Raw genomic sequence first — 17,174 nt, forward strand, 5'->3', positions numbered from 1 at the left:
CATAGAAGTCATAACATGCAGTGATACCCTCATTTAGGTACCTCCGATTCGTGGGTATCTTACCATAATATAACCCACAGACATGCATAGACCTTAATGAAAATCATAATTAGACTTTGCCACCCAAAGTGGACAAATATGTGAAATATGGCGTTCTGGCCCATGGACTCATTCATGTCTGGTGTGTTGGACTGCTCATCACACATTGGAAAGCTATTGGGGTGTGATATGTCATAGTCACAATGAAATCAACTGCTTTAGAGTTTGTTTTAAATCTTATATGCTACATGACCGTGAAATACTGCATTCAAATAGAATAGGCATCATACATTTAATAGTTTCACATAATGCTTATTTTCTTAAATTAAATTAGGCTACCTTACTTTAGATTGTAACATTATCAAATCTCAAAATGTTCCCTTTGGTGCGTGGGTCTGGCTCATGGACTAGGCTTATATAGGCCACACACAGATAATCAGTCAGCAAAATGACGTTCAACTGAAAAGGCACTTGCTCAACGATTTGTAGACGGCCCAGGCGCTTGTAGCTGCACCGCCTGTTTAGGCCTAAAACAATCGTGCATTTTATTTTTTAAGTGTAGGCCAATAGACTAGTCCTATAGGCTTACATTTAAATATAACTTATTTTGATTTGATTTAAACAATAGAAAATAAATACATTACAAATAAATGATTTAACTAAAATAGCCTGTAGTCATCATAACCAAAGCCGATGAAACAATTAGATGACTATGATGGCCTATACGAAGAAATTACTCAATTGAACAGAAAAATATATATCCGCATATAGGCCTAAACTGAGTAATATATGCCTACCTAAATAAATCCGAAACTATGTTTGCTATTTTTGTTGATTGATCAGTGAACCCGCTTAAAAATGTAATCCAAAAACATCCCACGAATGAACTTTTCCAAATCACTTTCCCCTAATCCTAATTTGCATATCAGAAAATGTGCGGACGTCAAAGGAGCAGGGATCTGTATGGTTTTAAAGGGTCAGACGAGGGGTTAGTTGGGGACAATAACCCCACATGAGAAGTTAGATAGCGACCGTCTGGATTAGTGATGCAAATGCCAATTTGATCAATGGCTAGAGTCCTTAATCTTTGGATCCTCTCACCTTTTTTATTTTCTGGTATCTCAAAATGTCATCGCATTCAATGGAAATGCGCTTGGTTTTGTTAGGTAAAACGTGTATCCGATTCTCACAAGCTAGAGCAGCACTTCGGTGAAATGTTAACCTGAAATTGACATGAAGTTTTCACGTCATATTAGGCCTGTATATTACAACAGCAGGCGATTCAATGACATTTTCAAAGGCCTGAATTAAGTGACCGATTAATTCGCTGACTTCAGTAGGCTACAATGCAACTGTTGGCCTTCTTATGTAGGGCTAATGTCATCATTTTGAGGAAGGACTTTGCCAATAATGCGCAACGGCTTTAATTTGCAACTTCATTCTGCAAACGTTTAGGATACATGATGAGAGTGCAGTTACTAGATTTGGCTCTAAACCTATTCTTATCTTTTGATCAATGCATCAAACTTTTCAAAAATCTAAATGTATTAACATGTCTTTACACTACTTTAACATTTCTTGAAATTCTATAAATGTTCACTGGGCAATTTTATTTTATTATAAATAAACAATTGCGTTTTAGGTAGGCTATAGTCATTCATGCACATAAATTCAAACTTTTTCCTCGATTTGTATTAGGCAAATTATTGGCATCTTTTTAAAAACTCATTTTCGAATAAAATGCCTTCATTGTTTAAAGGGATGTTTTTAACAGGCCTAACCACTCCCAAAACAATCAACGTTAATACTTTCGATACCTAGTTAATATGGATCATATAGAGATGGAAATGTAAGTGAATTTGTTGTTTGGAAATTTGTTAGTGAATTGATTAGGTTAGCCTATTCGTATATTGAGCAGTGTTTAGCCTATCTGATGTTGTTTTAAAATCAATTTTCCTCACTTGTGGGCCTATTTATAATACTGCTCTCTCTTGTAAATTTAGTTCAGGTTAAGCCAATTAAAATTCGTTGTAGTAGGTTTATATTTTCTTTTAAATCAGAGGTTGTAAATGATCTTTTGGGAAATTGTGTGCATCTGGAAAATGTCAAATTATATACATACTTCAACACTGAATGTCAAACATTAGGATGTTAATTAGTCATAGCCTATGCGTCTTTTTAGAGGGACGAACGTTGACTTAATCGGACGTGGCATTTGTAAAACCAGGTTAATAACTTCATAAAAGACACACCTCTCAAGAACTCCCACAGTATCCAAATAACATCTCGTGTTTGTTCTAAGAAGATAGATACTACCAGTACTGTTAGCCTATCAGTTACCGGCCGCTGTATCAAACTCTTTCAAGATGGTGAGTAAATTAACTTTTCAGGGTGAAAACTCCGCCAGATGAGTCGATTTCAGCCGGTTTAATATTAATTCACTTTATCCTGAATCCTTCAGAAGGCCGCGGGCATGGAGAGAGAGTTCGGGCCGACTCTTCCCTGGTTGCTATTTGTCTGCGCGAGGCCCAGGGTGCCCTTTTGATCATTTCAATCTCTCCTCGGTGCGCTCCTTCTGATTGGTCGAGGGAGTAAAACGGGGAAAATCTTTAATTAAGTAGATAATCTCTTGTTGGGATGAGAGTGGGTCCATTTCAGAGCCCCCCTCTAGCGAGTCCCACATGAGTATCTTAGCATATACAGCCAGTGTTGATTGGGGTTGTGGATGTATGTAGGGTAGTAGCTCTCACTATATCATCTATCCTCATTTAGAGAGCTGCTGAATGTGCATGCCATCCCTCTATCCTCTCTCATCTCTTCTGCCAGGATGTTCATGCATTTGGAGGTCTGTTACTATATCTTCATTTTGATGACTCACATGACAAGGTCCTGCTTCAGCTGGTGAGTTTAAACTATTTTGGACTCTTTGTTATTGCCTCATCCATCCAAAGCAATGGATGTGATAGGAAGGTTGTTAATTAAGTATTGTACATAGGCTTTTTGGAATAGAGAAATAATTCAATGATTTTGATGGTAAAAGGTTTTTCTATTTACTAATCAAATAAAAAAAGTTAGTTTAAGTTTGAAAATGGTTTACCAAATGGTTTACCAATTAGGCTTTTTGATTTTCCTTTATGAGAACGTACGGACGGAAAAGTATTAAATAATGATAATTCAATATTGTCCTGTAATTCTTGTAATGTTTATTACTCATGAATCTAATTTCATCTCAGTCTATTTTTCTCAGGATTTTTTTGTTTTTGTTTAGGTCTTTTGAATATAACCTACCCAAAAATGTCACTTTAACACCATGGTTATTGATCAGCAGGCCAGGGTTTAATTCATTTGGGAGACAAGGATTTATAGGAATGATATGGTTTAGAACCATGTTATATTATATGTTTTAGTACTGCGTTATTTAAAATAGATAATGATGCTTTAGTACCATATTATTCAATGCTATTAAAGATACCTAATGAGAGATGTTAAGTGAGGGAGCTGTGGAATTCCTGCCCTTGCTGAAGGACACTTAATTCCCAGAGTTAATAAGCTGTCTCCTCTTCCAGGTCAGTGAATAATTTCCTGATGACTGGACCTAAGGTAAGCCAACATTCTTTTGATCTTCTGCCCAGATCCCCTTTCCCTTCCCTCCTTCCCTCCCTAAAAAGAGAGCAAAAACCACCCTGTGAGGATCTCTTACAAAACCTCACTCCGAAGACATTATTGCGTTACGTTACTCTCTTTCTCCCTCTCTGTTTCTATCTATAGACAGCATCTAATTTTCTCCACAATGAAAGTTTATGGTTCATATACATATGCATTTTCATCATTTATTTGTTTTAACAACAGCAAGAGTATAACTTCACAGGGTTATGCTGGCCTTTTGGGTTCACTCCTTATTTGTATCTAATGCACTTGACCTTACTGAGGCTAAGAAGCTTTGAATGTCCATGGGTTTTGGTAGTAGAGGTGGAGAGTTATTGGGTTCAGTGTGTATAGAGGCAGTGGCAAGAGAGGACCTGGAAAGGGTTTTGGTCAATTTAATTTATTTTTCAAGTTAACTGAAATTCCAATTCCAATTTTACCCATGAGAGGCAATGGAGGCAGTAGAGGCACAAGAGGTCCCAGGATTGAGTGTGTATCGCACAGGAGGCTGTTGGTGAAGGGATGAGAGCTCATAATAATGTCTGGAATGGAGTGACTGGAATGGTATACCGTTCCCTTCATTTTGTTCCAGCCATTACTATAAGCTCTCCTCCCCAATTAAGGTGCCACCAGCCACCTGTGGTATAGAGACAATGGAGGCAGTAGAGGTCCGTTGGTTGTTGAGCTAAACTAGAGGCAGGAAAGGCAGTAGAGATCTCTCTGTGTTGAGTGGGAATAAACCAGAGGCAGTAGAGGCAGGAAAGGCGGTGCTGGCATGTGCTGTGCTGTGGTGGGTGGTCATCATTATCCCACCAGACCCCAGTGAGAAGCAGAGAGGTGGTGGCTCAGTCTCTCAACAGGCCACTTGAGACATATCATTCACACAGTCTCAACAAGGACCAGAGAGCTGGGCGAACAAGCCAAGTGGACATGGTGAACATGTAAAGAATAGGGCTTGGGATTCTTAACTCACTCAGGGGTTGTGAATCATGTTCAAAAAGTTGAATTAATATTGTATTAAGACTTTTTTGGTCAATTGCTGTTGCTAACCGAAGCTAATGTTTATTAGTATTGTTACAACAAAAACTCAGTTAATACACTAGGAATTTTGGGGTTATAGAACTAAATGTCTCTAGAATTAGTTGCTTTTCATGATTGAACCTATTCAGTTTTTAGTATATTGTACCATCACATATGCCATGATGATATACTCCTCTGTGTTCCTCCAGGCTTACCTGATTTACTCCAGCAGCGTAGCAGCCGGGGCGCAGAGCGGCATCGAGGAGTGCAAGTACCAGTTTGCCTGGGACCGATGGAACTGCCCTGAGAGAGCCCTGCAGCTGTCCACACACAGAAGCCTCCGCAGCGGTAAGAGCCAATGACCCAGGCTCCATTGGAATTCTGAATTCCACTTTGGAACATGTTTTTTTACACACATTTTCTACCCCACTATTAAGCATTTGATTGGGATAACAACAATACTTGACTTATTCAATAAATTATTTTCCAATTAAGTCTTTTGAATACAAGCAGAAAGCCTGTTGTAAAAACATTTGAGAGGGTCTGTGAAAATCATCTTGTGAGAAGACAAGGCTTATGGCAGTGATTAGAAAGAAATTAGAAAGTTTGGAGAATTTTGGAACTTCAGTTGTGCTGCCCAAATGACTCCCTCTTTTTCTGCCTAAATGACTCCCTCTTTTTCTGCCTAAATGACCCTCTTTTTCTGCCCAAATTACTCCCTCTTTTTCTGCCTAAATGACTCCCTCTTTTTCTGCCCAAATGACACTATTCTCCATATAGTGCACTATTGTTGACCAGACCAAATCTAGGGCACTATATGGTCAAAAGTAGTGCACTATATGCTGACTAGGAAATAATTTGATTTGCCCTTTAATAACAGACCAGCTTTAAGTCACAGATCGGCCCATCCAGATCAAGGAGGAAGGACTCTTTTTAGAAAGTGAGATGGCGTTTGTTTGTTTGTTTAGTCAGGAGATTCATCAGTCAAAAGGATTGTTACAGCAACCCCACGGCCACTACGGTTCCCTCACCCAATACAACAGCAACCCCACGGTCACACTGGCCAAAACAAACACTACTAATCCAATTCACAACATCCTACTGAGCCTCCCATCGACGGGACCCTGCTCAGGGGCCTTGTGAAAACATGGCACCCCAATGGCAATTAGAGGCAATGTGTTAATTACCAGGAGAGATAGGAGATAAAGGATACTGTGGAGTGAGAGGCGTTGAAATAGAAGCCCCACTCTAAAGATAAGGGTTAGGGTCACAGGCTAGAGGAGAGGAATGACCTATTCAGAGGAAGGCATTCCTGAGTACAGAAGGCATTCCTGAGTACAGAAGGCATTCCTGAGTGCATTTTAAAATGTCTCTCTCACCCAAAGCAAACAGAGCGACAGCGCTTGTCCTTGATATCAGTCCAGTAATCATTGCTACTATAATATAATAATATATAATCTGTTTTTTCCACAGCGAACAGGGAGACAGCGTTTGTCCATGCCATCAGTTCAGCAGGAGTCATGTACACTCTGACAAGGAACTGCAGTCTGGGGGACTTTGACAACTGTGGCTGTGATGACACCAGGAATGGACAGCGGGGTAAGAGAAGATTAAAAAAAATCCACACACAGATCATTGCAAGACACGCATAGATGAAACAGCTGATGTACATACTGTGTTGTAGTCATGTGATGGGATTCGGTTGTAGGCAAAACGACATTTAAATGATCTTTTCAAGTACTTCGGAAATAATTTCCTTCCACGTATTTCCGTCACAAATGGTGAGCCACCCTCTCGTACAGACAAACTCCTGCTTGTGTGGGGGGGCTGGGGGGGGGGGGGGGGGGGGGCTGCTGCAGTGAACTGATGGTTGGGTTATGTTTATAGGGGGTACAGGCTGGCAGTGGGGGGGCTGCAGTGACAACGTGGGGTTCGGTGAGGCCATCTCCAAGCAGTTTGTTGACGCGCTGGAGACAGGCCAGGACGCACGGGCCGCCATGAACCTCCACAACAACGAGGCTGGACGCAAGGTACAGTATTTACTTTATATTGTACTTTTTACTCTTACCATTATTTACTATATTCTCTATGTTCCCTGGCTGTGACACATACAGTAAGGCATCCATAAAAACAGTACCCATACGTCCCCCAAAACATCTGTGAATAAGGACACACAAGGAAATACTGTACTCCTCAGCTTTCCAGATTGATAGTTGCTGTGTGGCGATCTGCTGTGCGATGACCATTCTGGTGCAAATCGGCAGGCGAGTGCTAGGCAACACGTTGGTGCTGCAAGGGGTGAGCTATCCCTCGGCACTGTACAAAACTTTGATGATATAGTGAAATATTATCATAATTCCAGATAGATATAGAGCTTGGCTTTCAGGGTGTTCTGAACTCCAGATCACTTTGAGATTAAATCAGTGAGATTGCCATAGGGAGGAGCTCTTGTAGTTCAAGCTGGAGGGCCAGATGGCCTGTCTGATATTTGCGTTTCCCACTCGGCCCCCCAACCGACCGACTGCTCAATGTAAAGTACCTTTTGAATCATTTTTTTATTTCTCAACCTGCCCAGTGAGAATTACAGCTTACAGCAAGCGTACCACCCAAGCGTCCCCTTTCACGTCCCCATAAGTGAGGTGCCACTCGTCCTCCAATAACCACAGTGTGTTCGCTGTACCAGAAGGGCCTATTTACCAGTTACTGAATGTCCTTTATTATGACAAGACTTGAGTTGCAAGATCTCAGGATCACTGGTGCTACTTCTTAATTAGAGTATCCCATGGTTCCACACACTGCAGACGGGGGCCAGTATTATGCCTGTCTGCTCTCTTTAAATACGTTTTTAGTTTCATTCTTGCAATAAGCATCCAACATTTATTCTGTTGGTCTTTGTGTGGCCCCTGAGGAGTCCATAGTCAGGGATGAAGGACCACAGGCGAGAGAATGGAGTGGTCTTTGTTTATCCCGCCTAGGAGCCCTCCTGTTGGGCCCTCGCTGCCCCTCCGAACCCCATGGCACCTGGAGCATCATTGTAACAAAAAAAATACCAGAGAAAAAAAGAAAAACTCACCCCTTCTTCATTTTGACACTCAATAGACTCCCCATAGTCTCTTCATTGGTTCTTCTCATGGCAGAAAACATGTTGACAATGGCCTTGCTAAATAAATACTCCTCTCACTCCAGGAGGGACACAGTCAGTGTCTCGATGTGAAACTTTGATTTGGCCCTCACCTCGCGAGGAAGCTCTTCCCCTCCCCGTAAAGAAACGTTCCTTTTGAACCGACATCTGTTAACATATGTGTCGGGGTGAAGTCAGGAAATATTGAGGGGGATCACAAAAGCTGACAAAAACTTGAGCATGAACCTTGAACCTATCCTTTCTCCCCTCAGTGAATTCATCCTCTTTTTGTCAAGTGGGAAGGCTTGAGCGTACAATGGGTTCATTTGACAACACATCAATCAAGAGCCAATGGTCTTCACATTACACAACTGATTCTTTGAAACAAAACCATGCTCAGCCACACACACATACAAAACTGATTTCCTGAGACCAAATAAATGAACTTCTCATCTGCATGTTGCTGCTTTAAAGCGCAACTGAAGGCAACAAACAACTTCTCTGATAGAAAATGATATTAGTCAGAAGCAAAGTTTTGTAAATGAGTTCGTCATGACTTACTTGAGGGTTGGGCTTTCATTTCACAATGCTTACTTTCCCACTAACAAGTGATACACAGCTGCAGTGATTGCACTCTACCCAATCCTACCGCAGAACACAGATACAGTGAGACAGACATGTTCACATAAGACAACAGGTTGCACAGTTTTTTTACTTGAGAAATACTGCACCAAATACCTTAGCTAGATGTAAAATTGTGCAAGTTATCTTAGATTCATTCAGACTATTTTGAGAAAGTAATACTGGCTTTGTTCCTATGGCATCTCATGGGCGACAAAAACATCAGTAACTGGCACATCGAACCACACCCCAAGACTGAAATATTGTTTCTTACAGTGATGAGCAACAGAGAAACATGCTGAATCAGTGTGTTCAGTTGTGCTTTAAAAATAAGTCTCTTTAATGATTTATTTTTCTATACTCCTGTTTCAGTTGGTATTTGCCTAGTGCTTACATTTATTTTATTTAACCTTTATTTAACTAGGCAAGTCAGTTAAGAACAAATTCTACATAATAATTATATGGCAACAATAGATTATTTCTGGAGTTGACAGAGTATTTACTTGATGTAATGTTCAGGTTATTATAATGACCATTTTCCAGGTGAATCAGACTGTAGAATAAAGCTTAACCAAAGTCTCCCTCCCTCCACTCCTCTCCTCTCCCTCCACTCCTCCCCTCTCCTCTCCCTCCCTCCCTCCACTCCTCTCCTCTCCCTCCACTCCTCTCCTCTCCCTCCACTCCACTCCTCCCCTCTCCCTCTACTCCTCTCCTCTCCCTCCACTCCTCTCCTCTCCCCTCCACTCCTCTCCTCTCCCTCCACTCCTCTCCTCTCCCTCCACTCCTCCCCTCTCCCTCCACTCCTCTCCTCTCCCTCCACTCCTCCCCTCTCCCTCCACTCCTCTCCTCTCCCTCCACTCCTCTCCTCTCCCTCCACTCCTCTCCTCTCCCTCCACTCCTCTCCTCTCCCTCCACTCCTCTCCCTCCACTCCTCCCCTCTCCTCTCCCTCCCAGGCTGTGAAAGGAACCATGCAGAAGACATGTAAGTGCCATGGCGTCTCCGGGTCCTGCACCACACAGACCTGCTGGTTACAGCTACCAGAGTTCCGGGAGGTGGGAAACTACTTGAAGGAGAAGTACCACCGAGCCCTGAAGGTATATATTATTTATTGTTTATATTAAACAATATTGTTTATAGGCACTTTAAAGGAACTTCACATAAAGTTAATTAATTTATTAATTCAAGGTGGACCTGCTCCGGGGGGCCGGGAACAGTGCAGCCAGTCGAGGGGCCATCGCAGAGACTTTCAGCTCCTTCTCTCGTAAAGAACTGGTCCACCTAGAGGACTCCCCAGATTACTGTTTGGAGAACCGTACTCTGGGTCTGCCTGGCACGGAGGGCAGAGAATGCCTGAAGAAGGGCAAGAACCTAAACAAGTGGGAGAAGCGGAGCTGCAAGAGGCTGTGTGGGGAGTGCGGTTTAGCCGTGGAGGAGAGGAAGGCGGAGTTGGTGTCGAGTTGCAATTGTAAGTTCCACTGGTGCTGTGCAGTGAAGTGTGAGCAGTGCCGTAAGACGGTGACCAAGTACTTCTGTGTGAAGAAGGGGGGGCAGAGGGGGAAGAACCAGAGTGCTGGGAGCCGTAAAAAGAACCTGAGGCTGAGGAAGAAGCACTGAGCTGCGTCCATCTTCCTCACCATCATCATCACTGCCATAAGCCTTGTCTTCTCACAAGATGATTTTCACAGACCCTCTCAAATGTTTTTACAACAGGCTTTCTGCTTGTATTCAAAAGACTTAATTGGAAAATAATTTATTGAATAAGTCAAGTGTTGTTGTTATCCCAATCAAATGCTTAATAGTGGGGTAGAAAATGTGTGTAAAAAAACATGTTGATAAAACTACATGAGAAAAAATAGAGGGAAGCTATTAGTTGTGTAGAACTGATGGTATAAAGGGTATACATATATTTAAAATGATTAAAAAAAAAACTTTTTCCCCAATTATATATATTATTATAAGTCATTGGGCATTTAAAGCATGTTACATACGGCCACACTCAATAATCTCCTTCATACCTGATATCTTGAACAACTCTTCCTTAATGATCCGTCAACGGTAAACCTCAACAACATGTTATTTATTGTCATAAGTACCACCAATGAGCTACGCCATTTCCGATTGGTCAGTTTATCAAACATTCCTTCCTGTCATGATGAACAAGCTCTCTCTACATGTGACAGTGCCTGAGATCGAAGCATCCCAGTAGTTTGTTCAAGCATGTATCACAACAGATATTCAGATTATAGGTTTGAAAAACAAGAAGAGACTTTGGGGTGCATTCCTCTCGTCCCATCCCCTGCCCTGCCCTCCCCTGCCCAGCCTTACCTTGAGGATGTATTTAATTGTAAATAAAATGAAGCACTTTGTTCGGTATATTGTTTATTTATTGCACTGTTTTTTCCTTAGTTTTTGATTTATTCATAGTTGCTTTCATGGTTGTTATTATTTTCTATAAAACATTTGTAATTAAAGAAGTATAATCTACAACTCCCCTATTATATGGATTTATTGACCATGCCAATCACCCGTTTCACATTTCACATCCATTCATTTCAGAAGTGTGGAATTCATTTCAGAAGTGTTGATATCGAATGCACGATTCTTTCCTATATTCCCGCCGTGTGACATGTAAAACACCAATGTTCAGCAGTGGTACAACACAACCTGAGGCTCTTTTTATTGTTCACTTGGGGATCCGATAACCCTCGGGCAAAGTAACAACAAGAGAAAACTTTTCATTATACTCTTCCTTCCTTCACGCCTTTCGCCTTGACAAATACCTCCCCTTTCTTTCTGCCCCTCGTCCGTCTAATCCTCTAAGAGCCTCTCCTAACGCCCTGGAACTCAGAACTTTCTTTACAGTTTAATACTAGTTTAATTAACTTTGTCCAGACAGAGTGCATGATGGGGGGGGAAACACGAAGAAGCAAAACAAGTCGCCCTTAAAAATCTTTAAAAATCAACCACCCCGCCTCTAATTTTGTATGCTAATCTCCTTTTTCACGCTGCCCCTCCTTAGGAGTGAGTGGTGAGTTGGGACAAAAACTGTTGGGAAAACTTGGTGGTGTTGCCTTCCTTCGCCGGGGGCTCGCCAGTGGCTTCCTGCTGGCTGTTTCATTCCTGGGCCCCCTCGGCCTCCTCGGCTCACCTATTTGGATCCTTTCTCTCCTCTAGGGCCTTCCTTTGCTCGATTTAACAATGAGCGTCGAGCTAATCAGCCCTCTCGGAAATGCGCCACTGCCGAGCTGCTTAATCCCCTCTCCTCCTCCACCGACTCAATGGACCTCCGCCTTCAAAAGGGCTTTGGGAAAAGGCTTTGCACAGATTCACACTGTTCCCTCAATACAAGTTAGTTCAAGTATTGTGCCCACAACAAGTGGGTATGATAAACAAATGCTTGCCAGGGTGGATACCCACCCACCACCCCACCTGTGGTAGCCTAAAGAGGGTGCCAGGGCCGGGGGCAGACAGTAGCGCATGGCAGCCAGACCCAGGGGCCTCCAGGGGCCCGACGGGGCCCTCCAGATGAGATGAGACCTGAAAGAGGAGATTAAAAGCCCCTTCGAGAGTAGAGGCAGTTCATTTCTGTACCCTCGTCTTTCTAGCCAATAAAGTGTCAAGGAAACACATTGTTGACATCTTATTTATGAAATAATGATCAGAAACTCAGCCTGTTGGCTGGATCAAACTAGGGGGTGGCCTGCTCTGCAGAGCAACTCTCTAATCACTAAGGCATATAACGAGAATGTTTGTGCAAGTCTCCCATCAAATCTAATTGTATTTGTCACATACCCATATTTAGCAGATGTTGTTGTGAGTGTGGCGAAATGCGTGTCCATTGACATAAATACATGATTTTAAGGGAATGGCTCAGTTACACTCGCTGATCTGAAGTTAAGGTTTGGCCCTCAGAGTCACCATCCTTGTTATGGAGGTCCAGTACAAGGTCTGTATTGTGTTTATTAGGGCACTCAGTGGGAAATGTTGTAAATGGGTTGTGTTGTTAGGGACAATGTTTTCAAACATTTTGCAACCGAAAATGAAAATGATCCTTTCTTATTGGAAAAAAACAGGTAGTCCCTGTTTGTTTCAGTCCGCTTTCTTCCGTTTAGTGCCTATTTAACACAGCCCTGCTGACAGCACACTGCCTGTGGAAGTGGAACTGTGGGAGGAATGAAAACCCCACACAGCAGCTGACCCAACCGAACACGTTTAGCAGTTTAACACCTCAACCGTCAGGTACACCTGTGACACCATCTACACAACATGTGTCAAACTCATTCCATTGAGGCCTGAGTGTTTACGGGTTTTCACTTCTTCCTTGTCCTTGATTGATCAATTAAGGTCACTGATTAGTTAGGAACTCCCCTCATGTGGTTGGACACAAGTAAATAAAAACGCAGCAGACACTCGGCCCTCCATGGAATGAGTTTGACACCACTGTTCTACACCGTTCAGTCAGAAGTGATTGTGCTTGGGGGGAAGAGATGAAAGAGGAGTGATTTAAAACAGTGGACTAATCCTGTTCTTCAAACAGGCTTGATCTGGTCAAAGATAATTCCATGCTTGATAAATTTGAACCTGGGGAGCCTTTAGTTTAGATCCTCTTGGTCTTCAGGTTCACACACACACACACACACACACACACACACACACACACACACACACACACACACACACATGCACACATGCACACACGCACGCACAGACACAATACACACACTCACACGCACGCACACAAAACAGACACACATGCACATATGCACGCACACACACACACACAGACACACACGCACGCACAGACACAATACGCACGCTCACACGCAAGCACACACACACATGCACACACGTAGGCGCACACACATGACTCTGGTGTACTTCTGGACTAGGACCACCTCAGAGACGTAAAGCCTACAGCTGTAAAATAGTACTGCACTGGCTGACCCTCTCAACCTTGCTTCACTCTGTACCTAATCATGTGCAGTGTTTGAACATGAGTCTGCTTCTATGGATGTCTATAGAAGAAATACTGTTGATACTGCATTAAGAAGTTAAGGAACTTTACGTGAAGCAGTACATTATACATAGAAATGCTCAGGGAAACGTTCTATATATTGTTGTACAAAATATTTGACACGTTTCATTATGCTTCTACATGTAAATACATCACTTTAAAATGACTAGTAGAAGAGAATAAATCAGACACAGTGGAATCATTGAACAAAATATGAAATTTATTGATGAAATACAATAAAATATACAACATACAGTGGAGAGAACAAGTATTTGATACACTGCCGATTTTGCAGGTTTTCCTACTTACAAAGCATGTAGAGGTCTGTAATTTTTATCATAGGTACACTTCAACTGTGAGAGGCGGAATCTAAAACAAAAACCCAGAAAATCACATTGTATTATTTTTAAGTAATTCATTTGCATTTTATCGCATGACATAAGTATTTGATCACCTACCAACCAGTAAGAATTCCGGCTCTCACAGACCTGTTAGTTTTTCTTTAAGAACCCCACCTGTATTAACTGCACCTGTTTGAGCTCATTACCTGTATAAAAGACACCTGTCCACACACTCAATCAAACATACTCCAACCTCTCCACATTGGCCAAGACCAGAAGGCTGTGTAAGGACATCAGGGATAAAATTGTAGACCTGCACAAGGCTGGGATGGGCTACAGGACAATAGGCAAGCAGTTTGGTGAGAAGGCGCAATTATTCGAAAATGGAAGAAGCTCAAGATGACGGTCAATCATCCTCGGTCTGGGGCTCCATGCAAGATTTCACCTCGTGGGGCATCAATGATCATGAGAAAGGTGAGGGATCAGCCCAGAATTACACGGCAGGACCTGGTCAATGACCTGAAGAGAGCTGGGACCACAGTCCCAAAGAAAACCATTAGTAACACACTACGCCATCATGGATTAAAATCCTGCAGCGCATGCAAGGTCCCCCTGCTCCAGCCAGCGCATGTCCAGGCCCGTCTGAAGTTTGCCAATGATCATCTGGATGATCCAGAGGAGTAATGGGAGAAGGTCAAGTGGTCTGATGAGAGAAAAATAGAGCTTTTTGGTCTAAACTCCACTCGCCGTGTTTGGAGGAAGAAGAAGGATGAGTACAACCCCAAGAACACCATCCCAACAGTGAAGCATGGAGGTGGAAACATCATTCTTTGGGGATGCTTTTCTGCAAAGGGGACAGGACAACTGCACCATATTGAGGGGAGGATGGATGGGGCCATGTATCGCAAGATCTTGGCCAACAACCTCCTTCCCTCAGTAAGAGCATTGAAGATGGGTCGTGGCTGGGTCTTCCAGCATGACAATGACCCAAAACACACAGCCAGGGCAACTAAGGAGTGGCTTCGTAAGAAGCATCTCAAGGTCCTGGAGTGGCCTAGCCAGTCTCCAGACCTGAACCCAATAGAAAATCTTTGGAGGGAGCTGAAAGTCCGTATTGCCCAGCGACAGCCCCGAAACCTGAAGTATCTGGAGAAGGTCTGCATGGAGGAGTGGGCCAAAATCCCTGCTGCAGTGTGTGCAAACCTGGTTAAGAACTACAGGAAACGTATGATCTCTGTAATTGCAAACAAAGTTTTCTGTACCAAATATTAAGTTCTGCTTCTCTGATGTATCAAATACTTATGCAAATGAATTACTTAAAAATCAAACAATGCGATTTTCTGGATTTTTGTTTTAGATTCCGTCTCTCACAGTTGAAGTGTACCTATGATAAAAATTACAGACCTCCACATGCTTTGTAAGTTGGAAAACCTGCAACATCGGCAGTGTATCAAATACTTGTTCTTCCCACTGTAGGTTCCTTGAATCAAAGCAAAAATAATTAGCTACAAAAAATGAAAAAAACTACAGTAAAACATCAACTGCAGTGTTCCTCACCTGGCTTACTGTAAAAAGTGCCTATCATATACCTTCCACCTCCATGTGGAGAAAAATTCCTCAATTGGGTTAAGGAAAGGAGAGAATGGGGGAAAGTACAGAGATGTAAATTGTGGTTGGGCCTGAAACCATGCTTGCACCATTTGAGCCAGGTGAACATGACATTATACCACACAATGACATAGGTCATGCCATCAGCTCCACAGACCTGATTTAGCTCATCAAGGAAGGTTTCATTCAAACGGCGAATCATGTGGCTGCCTGCAACTCAATATATAGAGTATATAGAGTAGAGAGCTTTAGATGTTGTTCGACCAAACATTAGAACAGGCAAGATGAGTAATCTAAGCGACTTTGACCGTGGTATGATTGTTGATGCCACACATGGTGATTCCAGCATCTCAGAAACAGCTGCCCTCCTGGGAATTTTACGCACTACAGTCTCTAGAGTTTACAGAGAATGGTGCGATAAACAAAACACATTCAGTGAGCGACAGTTCTGTGGGCAAAAACACCTTGTTAATGAGAGAGGTCAGAGGAGAATGTCCAGACTCATTAAAGCTAACAGAAAGGCCACAAATGCTCAAATAACAGCTGTTAAAAAGCAGTGGTGTGCAGAATTGCATTTCTGAACGTATTCAGGCTGTTGTGAAGGCAAAAGGGGGTCCTACCCTGTACTAGATAGGTGTACCTAATAAAGTGGCTGGTGAGTGTACAGTAATGTCAAATCTGAAAACCTGGTCTGGAAAAGTGGTACATGGGACCATAGAAACAGTGTCTGATAAAGAATGATGATGAAATATTACAGCCATAGATAATGTAGTCAGTCCAATTGGGTCATATTCCACGGTAATTGGTGTCAGTTGATATCGTTATCCTGAAACGTTCATGATCTAAACATGGAATATTGTTTGTCAGTTTCCATAAAACTATGCATTAAGAGTAATGCAACAGTTACTTATCATTTTGAGCAGTTGTATCGATTGATAGTTAGATCATTGTAATATAATGAATAGACAGTTATCTCAGATGTAATGTGTGAATTGCATTTTGAAATGGTAGTATTTTGATGTCAAGTTGTGTCATTTTGAACAGGTGATTTTAGTTCAATGAACAAATGATCTTAGCTTTATGTGTATTGTATCCAAGCAATTGGAAAAAGTGTTAGAGTTGTGAAAAATTTGCATTTTGATCATTGGTTGTGAATTTTGTGTCTAGTGTCTAGAGTTTTGAAAACTGACATCAAGGTTCCGAAATTAGTGCCAAAGTGATTGTAAAAACTGTATTATACTTGTGAGGACTTTTTGGGGACCAACAATTGATTCCCATCCAAACTTCTATTTTCCCTAACCCCTAACCCTTCTGGTACTCACAACTATAGTACAACATGTACACACACACACACACACACACACACACACACACACACACACACACACACACACACACACACACACACACACACACACACACACCTATGTTTCAAATGCAGAACGCAGTGTGAAACATGGTTCACGCACACAACAGTTCTCCCTCCGGAAAGTGACACGACCTCTAACCTTGGGGCCTGAACTTCCGTCTCCTCTCCGTCCAATGCTCCGAGGGTCAGGGTGGGGGGGCTGGTCCTGCCAGGTCCAGTTTTCTCTGAGGTATGAGTCCGAGGTGGCGGAGAGGTAGAGGTGACACTGCCAAGGAAGAGGGAGCGATTAAAGATCCACTCTCTCTCACTGCCTGGAGGGTCAATCTATTCTGTAGTTCTGGTGTCACTGGAAGCGGAGGGACAGATAGAGAACAGAGACAGAGATGTCATGGGAT

At 42.4% G+C, this 17,174-nt stretch overlaps 1 protein-coding gene across 1 annotated transcript; it reads left to right on the forward strand.

The window, feature by feature from the left end:
- The first annotated feature begins 2,690 nt into the window (after positions 1-2,690).
- Positions 2,691-10,934, forward strand: wnt8b (wingless-type MMTV integration site family, member 8b). The gene is made up of 7 exons (XM_021580795.3): positions 2,691-2,940; positions 3,606-3,639; positions 4,914-5,052; positions 6,178-6,303; positions 6,592-6,734; positions 9,401-9,541; positions 9,633-10,934. Exons 1-7 carry the CDS (start codon positions 2,867-2,869, stop codon positions 10,059-10,061), a joined length of 1,086 nt encoding a protein of 361 aa, XP_021436470.1. The 5' UTR covers positions 2,691-2,866; the 3' UTR covers positions 10,062-10,934.
- Positions 10,935-17,174: the final 6,240 nt, after the last annotated feature.

This window comes from Oncorhynchus mykiss, chromosome 23, assembly GCF_057628025.1.
Source record: "Oncorhynchus mykiss isolate SJ-2025 chromosome 23, ASM5762802v1, whole genome shotgun sequence".
Lineage (NCBI taxonomy): Eukaryota > Metazoa > Chordata > Actinopteri > Salmoniformes > Salmonidae > Oncorhynchus > Oncorhynchus mykiss.

Excerpts from the sequence above, each read along its gene's own strand:
- wnt8b (XM_021580795.3), top strand. The coding sequence starts at position 2,867 with ATGTTCATGCATTTGGAGGTCTGTTACTATATCTTCATTTTGATGACT. Across the intron at positions 3,640-4,913 it reads TCCTGATGACTGGACCTAAG|GCTTACCTGATTTACTCCAG; the intron begins GTAAGCCAACAT and ends GTGTTCCTCCAG. Across the intron at positions 5,053-6,177 it reads ACACAGAAGCCTCCGCAGCG|CGAACAGGGAGACAGCGTTT; the intron begins GTAAGAGCCAAT and ends TTTTTTCCACAG.